The 12,495-nt window shown below is 52.0% G+C and overlaps 1 protein-coding gene across 4 annotated transcripts in view; it reads right to left on the bottom strand.

Annotated features, from left to right (window-relative positions):
• The window catches only part of PIP5K1C (phosphatidylinositol-4-phosphate 5-kinase type 1 gamma), a 51,871-nt gene extending 40,183 nt beyond the window's left edge, over positions 1-11,688 (bottom strand). For all 4 annotated transcript variants that reach the window (XM_083879771.1, XM_083879769.1, XM_083879770.1 and 1 more), the window contains exon 1: positions 11,239-11,688. In XM_083879771.1, coding sequence (XP_083735897.1) covers positions 11,239-11,338 — 100 coding nt within the window. In that variant the 5' untranslated portion in view covers positions 11,339-11,688. The remainder of the gene's footprint in view (positions 1-11,238) is intronic.
• Between the last annotated feature and the right edge of the window lie 807 nt (positions 11,689-12,495).

The following is a 12,495-nucleotide window of genomic DNA, read 5'->3' as shown; positions in this document are numbered from 1 at the left end:
ATTTAACCCTCTGAGATTACAGAGGAGAAAGACTGTCAGCAGTTCTCTATCATCAAAATTAATTTAAGCCTGAAGAGATGCTGGATTGCGAAGAAGTATCATGGAATTTAAAAAATCCATATGCATATCAATCAGTTTAAGGCTGCAGCCTCACCTTGAGTTCTGGAGGCAGTTTGGGCACCACAAGATCAGAATGATCCAAAGCTGGTGGAGAGTGTCCAAAGGAAGGGCACAGAGCTGGGGAAGGCTCTGAGGAGAGGCTGAGGGCACTTGGCTCGTTCAGCTGGAGCAGAGGAGACTGAGGGGAGGCTCCTAGGGGGCTGCAGCTCCTCCCAAGGGGAAGCGGAGGGGCAGGGGCTGAGCTCTGCTCTGGGACAGGGACAGGAGCCCAGGAAGGGCTGGAGCTGTGTCAGGGCTTGGGATGGAGCTCAGGGAAAGGTTCTTCCCCCCGAGGCTGCTGGGGCACTGCCCAGGCTCCCCAGGGAATGGTCCCAGCCCCCAAGGCTGCCAGAGCTGCAGGAGCGTTTGGACAACGCTCTCAGGGATGCTCAGGGTGGGATTGTTGGTTTGTCTGTGGAGGGCCAAGGCTTGGACTTGATCCTCGTGGGTGCTCTCCAGCTCAGGATATTCCAGGAATCTATGAAAAGCTACAAAATGCAACACAATATCCACCTCCTGAAAAAAACTTCATTGTCTTGTAATGTAAGTCAGAATTACAGGGGAAAAAAAACATTAGGCAAAGGCAATTTTTAACCTTCCAGATTTCAGCTCTTATCACTGAACAAGCAGTCCTTACCAACCACAAAAACCACTCCACAACATGTGCTATTTAAACCCCCAAATAATCCCCACCTGTTAGGCAAGAGTGAAACCCAAGGCCTTATTCCTGAATTCCACCTCAGCAAGCATCTGTAACTGAGCATGTCATTAACAGTGACAAGCACAGCTTTGAAACTTCAGCTTCATTTTCTGCTCTCACTATTCCAGCTTTGAAGTCAGGGACTATTTTCCATCTCTACAGTTTGCATTTCTGCCAGCAAATGCTCTGCATTTTGTACACTGCCCCTGTCAACACACAGCCAGCCAGATGGAGAGAGCAGCACCCAACACGTACAGAGAAGAGGAAAACTGTCATTTTGCAGATGACACCCAGTTAAAAGTGACATTTAAAGAGAAAACAAATGGTTTCAGGTATTACATCTGCCCTCTCGGCTGCATGTGGTACTGAGCACACCACCCCTTCATCCTGGCACAGGGATGCAGAACTAGCTACACTGACAGAAACTGTGGAAGCAAGAATGCAGAGAGACAACAAAGTTCCACATTGGCATCCAAGTGGAGTGACTATGACAGCTGAAGTGCCATAAGCACATTCGGGGAAGGAGCCCTCAGCTAGAGGAGGATTTTAGCCAGCTCCCTCTCTTTGAAAAATGCAATAATGGACAATTTTATACTGAAAAATCCACAAAATCTGGGGCATCAGATATGCAGAGAAACTACAGAAAGAAAAAAACTACTGCAGCATCTTTGTCCTCAGCTGCTGCATCCTGCTCAAAGCAGAGGTTTTGGCAATATTTCCTTGTGTCTAAGCCCAGGTCACAGAATGTGCCAAACATGACAAAGCAGCACAAAGACAGGCAGACCCTCCCTGATATTTTAAAGCAGCTAACAAATCCATCACTTTTGCATTGCAGAGGACTCTTCCCTCTCTATTAACCCATGTGGTAAATGCCATCAGTGTCACAAAGCCAGCGTAAGCTCCAGTTTGTAGCCCTACACTGAGAAGAGAGCTGCACATCCTACGGGAAGACCCAACCAGTGGCCATGGCATGCTCCAGTTCATCACCTTCACTTTACTTTGCACAATGTACACGTGTGTTTCTAGGCCTTATGCCAAGCCTTAAGGTTTTTCTTAAATCCCTCAGTTTTTCAAGACGTCAAGTAGAATCGAAGGACATCAGAGGTGACAACTGACTTAAGCTGGGCTGTCCCCTCTGTGGGATCCACTGTGGACAAAGTAGTAACAAAACCAAGCAGGCTGTAAGGGCAGAAACCAGCTATGTCCCATCTCAGCTGTTGTGACTTCCAAGATTTTATCAACTGTGTTGACAAAACAGGATATGCCACTGTTGGTGGCTGAGGTCACCTGAACTCTGCCAGAGTTCACAAGTGTTTGGACAATGCTCTCAGGCACTTTGTGGGATTCTTGGGGTTCTCCTGTGCAGGGTCACAAGCTGGACTCAATGAACCTTGTGAGTCCCTTCCAACCCAGGAGATTCTATGGTTTCTGGCACTGTGGTCTGCTGGGAGCCCCACAGGACCTGGAAGATGAGTCTTGAGCTTTGAAAGGACTTCATGAAACCTCTCAAAACTTGACGATTACATAAAAATACTCAAGTGCTCTGAACCCCTTGTGAGTGGTATCAATGCACAAACCCAAACTGCTCCCACTCAGGTTGTTCAAATTGGTGCCAACTGGCCAGAATTACCTGAGCTCAGACAGCCTTGAATGAGATAAAAATTCATACACAGTCATTCTGAGCCAACTCCATCACTGGAGGGCTGACAGGACCAGCACTGAACAGCATCTGAAGCAGTGTTGTGACTGTACTGCTGCCCAAATATAACTGGTGTAAAACCAGGTAAATTCCTAGAGGTCAAGGGGATGCTGTTAACTTGCCCTTAAAACAGAACCACAGTTCCATCCACAAATCAGGAATTCCACTCCAAAAAATAACTGAAGTAATTGAATTAAATCACCTTGAAGTCATTCATCTCATGCATAGAAACAAGACTGTTCCACTGTACTGTTGGAGAGCTATATTTGATTTTTTTGGTAGGTCATAAACTGGTAGAGAAGCCTCTCAAAGTCACAGGATGCACCACAGGTTGACAGCAGCAAGATGAAGGCGGTCCCCCCTCATCATCACCTTGCAGCACACATGGCCAGAATGTTTTCCCATCCCGCAGGAAAGGGAAGCGGGAGAGCAAAGGTGACCTACATTACTCCTGCTTTAAATATACAGGAGAATTGCTTTTATTCTACCTACCTCATTCCTCCCTGGCCTTCCTGTATAGAGTTGGCAAGACGCCTCTGCCCAGGTGAGATGTGCAGGTCAGGTGAACTCCACCTTAACCAGGGAGGCAGAAAGCAAGTCTGGGCATCAAGCTTGAACTTCCAAGAGACTGATTTTGCAAACAATGCTCTTTCAATGGAAATGACACATGCTTCTGTATGTCCTCAACTCCACCAGGTTGCACTTCACCAATCTCAGTGGTTGTCTGAAATCTGGAAATCTGGACTTCACTTACTTGGTGTGACAGAATATAAAGCAGCAACTGTGAACAGCAAACTCCAAGGGAAAGAAAAGTCTAACTAGCAATTTAAACAACATCTTGTCAGGCAGCAAATGAGCAGGCAAAACAATCTTGACTAATTCTACTCTTGCAGAAACGTAACAGTCACCAGCACAGTCTGACACATTCCAGACACCCATTTTGAAGGGCAGCATCCTGATGTGCCCAACTTTTGGGTTACACTAAGGACAGGCTTCCAACACCAGCCCTGTTAAATGACTGCGAACTCAGGTTGCTGGCCCCAAAAGCAGCTGAACTCTTCTCCTATGGAAAAAAACCCATGAAACAGCTGGGGAATTACTCTGACTTACTAAATTCAGTGAAGGAATAGAGACCCAACTGGCTCCCAGCCCAGCATTCCCTTCCTCTGGTGAGCTGCATTTCCTCCAGGAGATGGCTGAGGTCAAAGCACTACCAGATCTTCTGGAAAAGAAATTATGAGGTGTCTGCCACAGTACAGGAACGCAGACTTGAATGTGAAGAGTCAGCAATTTGACAGAGCTTTGTCCATAAAAGCATTACTGAGTTTAAATGAAGAGTTTAAATGCCTAAAAATGCCCTCAGAGCATGAAAACTCATTTTTTGCAGGAGCCACCAAGACCCATGCAAGAACTCCCACAGGAGAGCAGAAGTAGGAAAGCTTTAACAGCGGCAGCCAGAGCACATGGCAGAAGCCAAACCAAACCTCACTCCCCTGCATCGCTGGGAGAGGTGGAACATTATGCAGTAAAGCGTAAACAGCGTTTGAGTTCTGTGGAGTCTGACTAGTCTGACCAAGCTCCCCACCAGCCACGGTGCCAGTGGCACCGTCCCAGCAGCACTGCTGCATTTTAATGACCACAAAAAGTGCAAAGCTGCCCTTATCTTGTAATCCATTAATTCCTCCCCGTTCACCCAGAGCTGTTTCACCCAGAACAAAGACAGAAGCCTGCCTGTGCTGTTCCCATGCTCAGCTAATCTCCAGGCCCTTTTAGTCATGGATGTGGACTGGCCTAGGCTGATCTTGTGACAAACCCCGGGCCATGACCTGGTTCCTTTTCCTGGATCAGGGAGTGCCTTGGGCAGCAGGAGCAGCTACAGTTGTGCTCCTGGAATGCAGGCCCTTGCCTCTCAAACACTCCTTATGCAACAGGCGGGTCTTCAATGATGAAGGCAAACAGCTGGTTTGCAACTTCTCTTTTCTCCCAGGAAGTCCTCCCCACCCTCTCTAGTAGCAATTTCTGCGAAGAGAACATGCAGATTCTGCTGATTACAAAGGAGATGAAGAATGGGCCTCCTTGATGAGTCTGCTAAGCATTTATACTCCTCACACTGAACGCAAACCGCACAGGCAGTGGCTGGACACAGCAAAGTTTGTTTCCTGCAACTCCAGATCCAAAATTGAGCCATTACCCAGAGGGACAGCACTTCTCATAGGCATCTCCCAAAGGTGCAGCTGTAAAGAACATGCCAGCTCCATGCTATAAAAGAACACAGCTCTTCTGCACACGTGGATTATTCCAGCCTGCTTCTGTGTAACAGTAAATATTCAAGAGAACCCTTCACATCACACACTGACTCCCTAGCTGCACATATTTGTGTTTTTTTCAACAGAATTAGGAAAGAGCAGTAGGCTTGCTGCAGCTGAAAGCTTGCAGCTTTCAAAGAAAGCTGGAAGAGACGCAAAGGGACTTGCAGCCTCTCCCCAGAGTTGTGAGATAAAAATATGTCATGGTAAATGGTGACCAGCAGCACGAGCAGGGCTGAGGACACTGGGGCAACCCAGCACATTGCCAGCTTCAGATTTCCTCCCCACCACAGCATGTCCTCTGACTCAGCCTGGTAATTCACCACAAGCCAGTGACAAAACCCACGTGTAAGCTGAGGAAGCCACAAGAACACACCGTGGAAGATGATGACACTTAATTTAGGGGCTGACAGCATTTTCTGCTAAATATGTGGGTGAGAAGACAAAGTAACAGAAAAGCTGCTCTAATAACTTATAGTTTTTTAACTACAAAAAAGGCTTTCCAGAAAGTCTGGAGGCTAACCCAGCTACTGGCATGACTGAAAAAGTCAAACAAACAAGTGCAGGGCTGCTTACGAATTGAGTATTTTGAAGACCTACCTAAGAAGGAAAAGCCCCAACATCACTGTATGATCACTGGCTTGTGCAGGGCTCTTGGAGAAGACAGGCTCCTGTCCACAGACTCAGTCTGCAAGCTCTCCCCAGAAGAGGTGGAGAGCCTGGGAGAGCCAGCAAAGTTGCTTTCCCTTTGGCACATGCTCCCCAGGCAGGCAGGTGAGTAATGCTGGGCTCCGCTGAGATTTCTGCTGATGGGGTCCAAGACCAAGCTCACTTCACACAGGCCATTAGTTTGGTTTTTCACATGACCCCCTTCCTTCTTGTGATTTTGTTTCATTTCAGCATTTTAAACAGCCTTTGGCTTCCAGGCCTTCGTAGTGCCTTGATTTCCCTCTCTTCTGTGCTCATGTCTTTTCCTGTCTGTGAGTGCATTCCTGTGGCAGAACAGCTGGCACCAAGGGCTCAGCATGGTGTGTGTGTGTCCTCATCCCAGCATTAGCGGAAAACACAAGTGGCTGCATAGGTACCCTCAGCCACCAGCAAACATCCAGACCATGCTTGGCCAGGAATTTTGCTTTGCCAAAGACTTACAGAACACAACAGTACTCTTCTCCTTTGAATTCCTGCACTCACCACGGATTTAGAAATAATAAAATACCACAGAGGTGTGTCTATCTATCTAACAGTAAGTACTTACAGGGAATCCACACCAAACTAGGGCTTTGCACCTGCACAATGCTTCCCTCTGGTTCCACAGATGTGATCAGACAATCAGTCTGATGTGACTAAAAAATTATGTTGTTGGGCCCATTCATGAGGTGACCCAGCTTGTAGGCATGGGAGATGGGTGAAGGACAGCAACACTGTCACTGGGTTATTAAAGAAATCAAAGGAGACTATCAGAGATCTTGGTTAGAGGCTTGGAAAGACTTAATGGAAAAGAAAATACCCCACCTCGGCACCTGCTGTTCTGCTGCTATTTATGAGTTTCAAAGCCAATCTGGATGGGGCTTGGGAGCATCCTGGTCTAGGGGAAGGTGTCTCTGCCCATAGCAGGGGGTTGGAATAAGATGGTCCCTTCCCACCCAAACCGTTCTTTCATTCTATGATTCAAACAATTGAGTCACTTCTCCCCCAACATAAGTATCTTGGAGAAAAGGAGGTGCCAAGGCCTCTGGGCCTCTGTGTTAAACCAGAGAGTGTGTCCCAAAGCCAGCAGCCTCCTCCAATACCTGCTGCCTCCACTGTCTTCCCTGGGACCCAGGGGAAATCTGTGAGAGTGCATCCATGGGATCAGACTATCTAGGGAAGGTAGGACCTTCTTTGGCTCCCACTTTCCTGCAACCAGGATGCCAGAGGGAGCATCTCGTGCTAGTGATGCGGCCAGAAGCTCCCTCCCCATGCTGCGGATGGGACCATTGAGCGCTCATTTCCACCTAAATAAAGCCAACCCTCCTTGCACTGGTATTAGTAAATATTTCCGCCTTCCACTCTGTTTGACATTCCTCAATGCAGTGCAAAAGGTGCAGTGATTTCTGCTTTTTGAGTTATTAGTTAATGACCCCCACATAACACCTGCAGTTCCCACAAGCACAGATGAACAGATCTCATACCAGTAGGGCCCAGCAAGCACACAGTACCGCATCCATGTCTGGAGTGAGGAACCTGCCAGGCCTCTAGAGATTAATTATAGTACATGGGAATATGCTTGGCAGCCCAATAGGATGGATGGGAATAATCAAATACTGACAAATCTTTGTAAGGCTATCACACAGCCATGGCAAGACTATTTCTGGAGTCAACCAGTGCTAACTCAAAGATGTGTCTATGAAGGAAGAGAGTGCTGGAATTCCTGCTGCTGCTTTTCAGACTGTAACCACCTTATATGGGAAGACCATATTTATTAAGATTGTGCATCTGGCAGGAGCCCATAAGGGTCATGTCAGTGAATCACTTCAATAATAGTTCCCAAATTATACACTGTTCATACTAAATCCACTCAGGTCATTCCCTGAGGAGCTCTTCCAGAGAGGCCCATGTGCCTCCCAAGTCGGAAGAGGCAGTAGTAGCTCTGCTGGCCTCAGCCCCAGCAGAGGTGGAATGGGCTGTTATATACAGGTCAATGCCAAATGCTGGTTAATGAAAATGAGACCAATCATTCCCCACCCTGTGCGTTCTTGGGGACTTGTTCTCCAGCCCGCCCTGACACTGATACAGGCAGGCTCAGCATCCTTTGGGCAGTGCCCACATCTCCCTGCTGTACACACTGCCCTTCCCAGCTCCCAGGCTCCATCATCCCAGCTTGCCTGCGTACTTCCAGCCGATTCATATCTTAAAGAACAATTAATTTGCCAGAGCAGTCTGAATTCTATTTTCATTGCCTTCCTCCTTCCCTGCAGCTGAGCTGTGACTTATTGACTGTGAAGTAACTGCAGGGTCTTTAAGAGTTCAAGGCGCGGGGTGTTTTTCTGCCTGTTCCTGCCTGGCTGACTCCCTCTCTAATCATCCTCGCCAGCACCACTTCACGCCACAGAAGCATGTGACATCCAACTAAGCTGTGAACCATAATCATGCTGGGGATGATGTTTACATTTGATTTTTCCTCAAGCTGATAAGCTCTCTTCAATTTCCCCTCTCCATCGAGTTGGTATGAATTGAACTGCTTATGCCCCACAGGGTGGAATTCTTCTCTTATCTCTAATCTGCTCACTGAAAAAATTGCTTCCAGCAACCCTTCAAAAGTCACTTCAAAGTTATCACTGCTAAGAAGGAAGAGCTGCAATACTGTTCCTGGGCTGTTGCAATCAGCGCCTCTCCCAGTGCTTTTTGGAGACAGCCACACAAATGCCACCAGCACGCAGCACACCTGGCTGGGGCCAGGATCTTCATTTTGCTCCTTCAAAAACAGTACCGCCAGAGGTACAAGAAGACAGCTGTCCAACATGAGTGTAAATCCTTGTTAAATCAATTGAGCTCCCTCAAGCATTAGAATCCAATCTCGAAGAACACATTGGAGGCTTCTGCTCCAGCTCTGGATCATAAGTGATGGGCAGACTGCAACCTGTGTAATAGGAGACCTGACCAATGGAAATAAATCCAATGTCAACTCTACTTCCCCATTAGACTAAGAACTCCCACTTTAAAAGGAGATGGTGGAGGCCAGTTCTGGTGTCCAACACTTGGACAGTGCCAGTTCTTTTGTAGTAACAGTTCTCTCATAACTCATCCACCCTTGAATAAAAGGTTTCCAGACCCTGTGTCTCCAGACTGCACCTGGTTAGAGGAATGGTGATGCACAATTTGCTTACCCAACCATCCCTGGGATCAGGGCACCAAAGCCTAAACAAGCCCAGTACTCACTTGTCACCACACACCACCATATCTTCCCACACCACCTCTGCTCCTGTCCACAGTTCACCAGAAACCTGAAGCAGCCCCTTACACTCCCTGCAGTCCCTCCCCAGGGCATAAGGGTACACATTCAGGGAGAAAGCACAGCAAGCACCTGTACCCATTAGATTTTGAAACTCCATTGCAACTAGTTGGTCACAAAACTTTTTAAAACTTTGAAGCCATGGTCTCAGGAAGGGATGATTTGGGCCTCTGCATTCATGAATGAGCCTTGGTGCTGGCAATAAGTGAGGTTTTCTTCTTCAAAGCATGAGATTTCCAAAAGTTCCCTTCAGAACACTCTACACCTTAAGTCAATCTACTGCCAAGCTCTTCCTGACTTCCAGCCCTTCTCCTTTACTCCTGTACCAGACTAACTGGTAAATTTTCTATAATTACTGAGGGCTTGGAGAGGGTCTTTGCTGGCCTGACCCACAGTCTGCATTAACTCTGCCATGCTGTTCAGGCAGAGCACAGCACACAGATGCCTCCTTTCCAGCCAGGCAGCAGGTTTCAGCCATGCTGGTGATCCTTCATCAACAGCACACACAGTGCAGTGAGCACAAGGGGAGCAGCGCGAAGCACCAGTGTAGGTGGGTCGTGGGCACTTCAACGCCTCCACGCAGCAGCAAAGACACCACTGTTATGGGGATTTGTCACCCAGTTCAGACCACAAAACACTGTGACAACCCCAGACCTGCACCACAGCCTACCCCATGCAGGTGCAGCCGTGCCTTCCTACAGACCACCAAAGGCCACCTCAATCCCCCAGGGTTTGCTCTTCTCCAGCAAAAACTCATTTGCTGTTGTGCACATTGTCCCCAACCCCACAGGAGCTCCAGCTGCAAGTGCAGCTGAGGCCAAGTGACACAACTTGGACGCTACCCAAGTGAAGAGTAAGCAACTTGACTTGAGAAATCAAAGCATCGGTGGGATTACTGGCTTTGTTTCATCTTTTTTACTATCAGCATAAGGTCAGACAGCGTACAGGTTCATAAATTCAGATTTACTTACAGAAGAAGAAAAATACACACTCCCTGCTTAAACCCTTCTTGAGCAACAGTTTCCATTGCCTAGTCCTGAGCAACAACCCTCTATCCTCCCCAAAAAACAGATATGTGACAGAGAAATCGGAAGGACAAATGATATTTTAATTGTTCATTGGTGCCTGTCCCCATGGCAGAAGGGTGGAGCAGGACGGGCTTTAAGGTCCCTTCCAGACCAAACTGTTGTGTGACTCTGCTCAGCAAGAGGTTCTCTCTCACTCCCTTGACATCACTTGCCACCCCTGCCCATGCTGGAAGAATGCTCCCAAAAAGAAGTCCAAGGGTGTGCGGGAGCACAGCAAGCAGCCTCGGGAAGGTGGCAGGACAGCTAGGGACAGCTTCCCTCAGCCTAAACCTCGGCACCTTACCCAAAATTACACACTACATCCACACCCCCATCATGGCAGATGACACCTGCGAAACAAGCACGGCTTCCAATGTAATTAGCTGGTTCTCAGAAGATCGAATGATGCTCATTTAAAGGCCTGATGACACGGAGATCGCTGTCATCACACAGCCAAACCCTCTGAGCACCCTGGACTCCGGCAGGTGGCCGGAGTTCCGCATCGCGCCTCCGCGATGGAACGTGTCAGCCCGGCAACAGCGGGGCTGAGCATCACGAGCACAATTCAGCCAGCAGTCCTGAGGCTGTTCATGAACTAGAAATAAGGCAGCAGCAGAGGCGGGGGCAGGTGCACAGGCACAGCCCCACGGATCCATCCATCCTGCCACTCGGGAACCCCAAACCTTTAGCTAATGCCGCTCGCTCTGGGCCCCGACAAATGGGCTCCCTCCGGGGAGAGAGACCCCAGCCGGCGGCAAAGCCCCTGCTGCCAGGGTCTGCCCGGTCCCCCGAGCAAACCCTCCACCCAGACGCTGTAATCGCCGGGGAGCGACCCCCGAGAGGGGATGGAACAGGATGGCCCCACCACGGCCCTGCAGGGCCAGCTAGGGCCGGTTCCGGGACTGGGAGAAGTGCCGGAGCTGGGCGGCCTGTGCCTCGCACAGGTGGTCTGGGCGTCATCGTTGCCCTTCGCAGCTCCGAGACTCCCGAGGGCAGAGACGGGGAAGCCCCATCCCTTTGACCCCAGTGTCCCGGGAGCCCCGTGCTGGGAGCAGAACCATCCCGGGTCGGCGGGAGAAGGGGGGAAGGGAAGAAGCAGTTGGACCGGACCACGCGGTATCGGGGGGGGGGAGGGGGGGGCGCACTCCGGGGAGTAGGGGGGGCTGGACCGAACCACTCCGAGAGACCTGCGGGGAGGCCCGGCCAGGGTTACGGCTGGGCTGAACCACTGCGAGCCGGCGGGACACGGCGACACGCCTGGGCCCAGCCGGGTGGGGGACAGCCAGGGGCGGCCCTCGGTGCTCGCGGCGCGTTACCTCCTGACGCGTCCGGTCCCCCTACGCCGGCCTCTGGAGTGATGGCACCGGCACTCGCCGCGGCCGAGCCCTCCGCCTCTTCAGGCACCTCCAGCTCCATGGCGGCCGCGGGCAGGCGCAGCCCTGGGGCAAGACAGGCCCCAGACAGGCCAGCGCCCGCCGCCGCGCTCCTCCCGGGTACCGGCCGCGGCGCGGGGGACCCTGGGAGCGCGGCGGACCATAGAACGCGGGTGGCGCCGCGGCCAGACACGCCCCGAACAGTGCCGGAAGCACGACAGGGCTTTTCCGCCGGAGATAAGTGCGGTGTGGCGGAGGGTTGTCGCGATAACCGGCGGGTTGTGGGATTCGACGGGGGCGGGGATGTATAAGGGAGGCCGCAGCAACTCCCACCGCTCCCTCACGGTGCGGTGGTCGCGACACCTCCGGTGGAGGGGGAAACACCACAGGGTCGGGGGGTGGGGCCTGTGGTCACCATAGCACCGGGGCGGAGCTCCGCTAGGGGCGGGGCTTGCCTGCCAGTTGCTATGGCAGTGGAGGCGGGGCTCCCGGGGGCGGGGAGTCCGCCGGTCGCCATGGCACCGGAGCCGTGGCCTGTAGGAGCTCACGACAGCGGAGGCGTGGTTCAGGCGGAGGGGCGGGGTCAGGTGGGGTGTGGCCGACACAGCAGGGCAGAGCCCGCCCCTCTCGTCCCGTCACGGCTCGGTTCCCACCGCTCTGCCCCCGCTGGACTGGGGCCCTCCAGGGGCCTTCCCGGTGCCGGGCGCCGCCTACCCCCATTCCCCTAGTCGTTTCCGAGAGCTCCTGGTAGCTGCACAATCCGCCGGGCTGGACCGGGCCTACCGTGCACCGGGACCCGGACAGGTTCCCTCCCCCCTGCGCGGCCCCGGCGCCTTTCAGCGCCGCCGGTTCCTAGTCCGGGCCGAGGCCCAGCTCCTCCTGGCCCCGCGGCACCATCTAGTGGCGCTGCCCGGCCTGGGTCAGCCCCGGGGCGCGGGTCAGCCCGGGCCGGCCCCGCCGGTTCTCGGAGCCCCGGGGCCACGCGTGTCCCGGATGGGTAGCCGCGGCTGGGAGGCAACGCTGGAACCACCGACCCTAATGAGCCTGCTCGGCGGCGCCGGCCCCCGCCAGAGTGGCTCCCGACTGCGGCTGGTCCTGGAGAGCGGCGGGAGCTGCTCCAGAGTCCCCGCGGAGCTCGGCCGGGAACAGCCGGTGCTGGGGAGCGGGCGGAGGGGCAGGCGGCGGCATGGCTCCGGCTCC

The sequence above is a fragment of the Zosterops lateralis genome, assembly GCF_965231275.1.
Source record: "Zosterops lateralis genome assembly, chromosome: 29".
Taxonomy (NCBI): domain Eukaryota; kingdom Metazoa; phylum Chordata; class Aves; order Passeriformes; family Zosteropidae; genus Zosterops; species Zosterops lateralis.
Note: the sequence above shows the minus strand (reverse complement) of the source record. Positions and strands in the feature narration are given on the sequence as shown.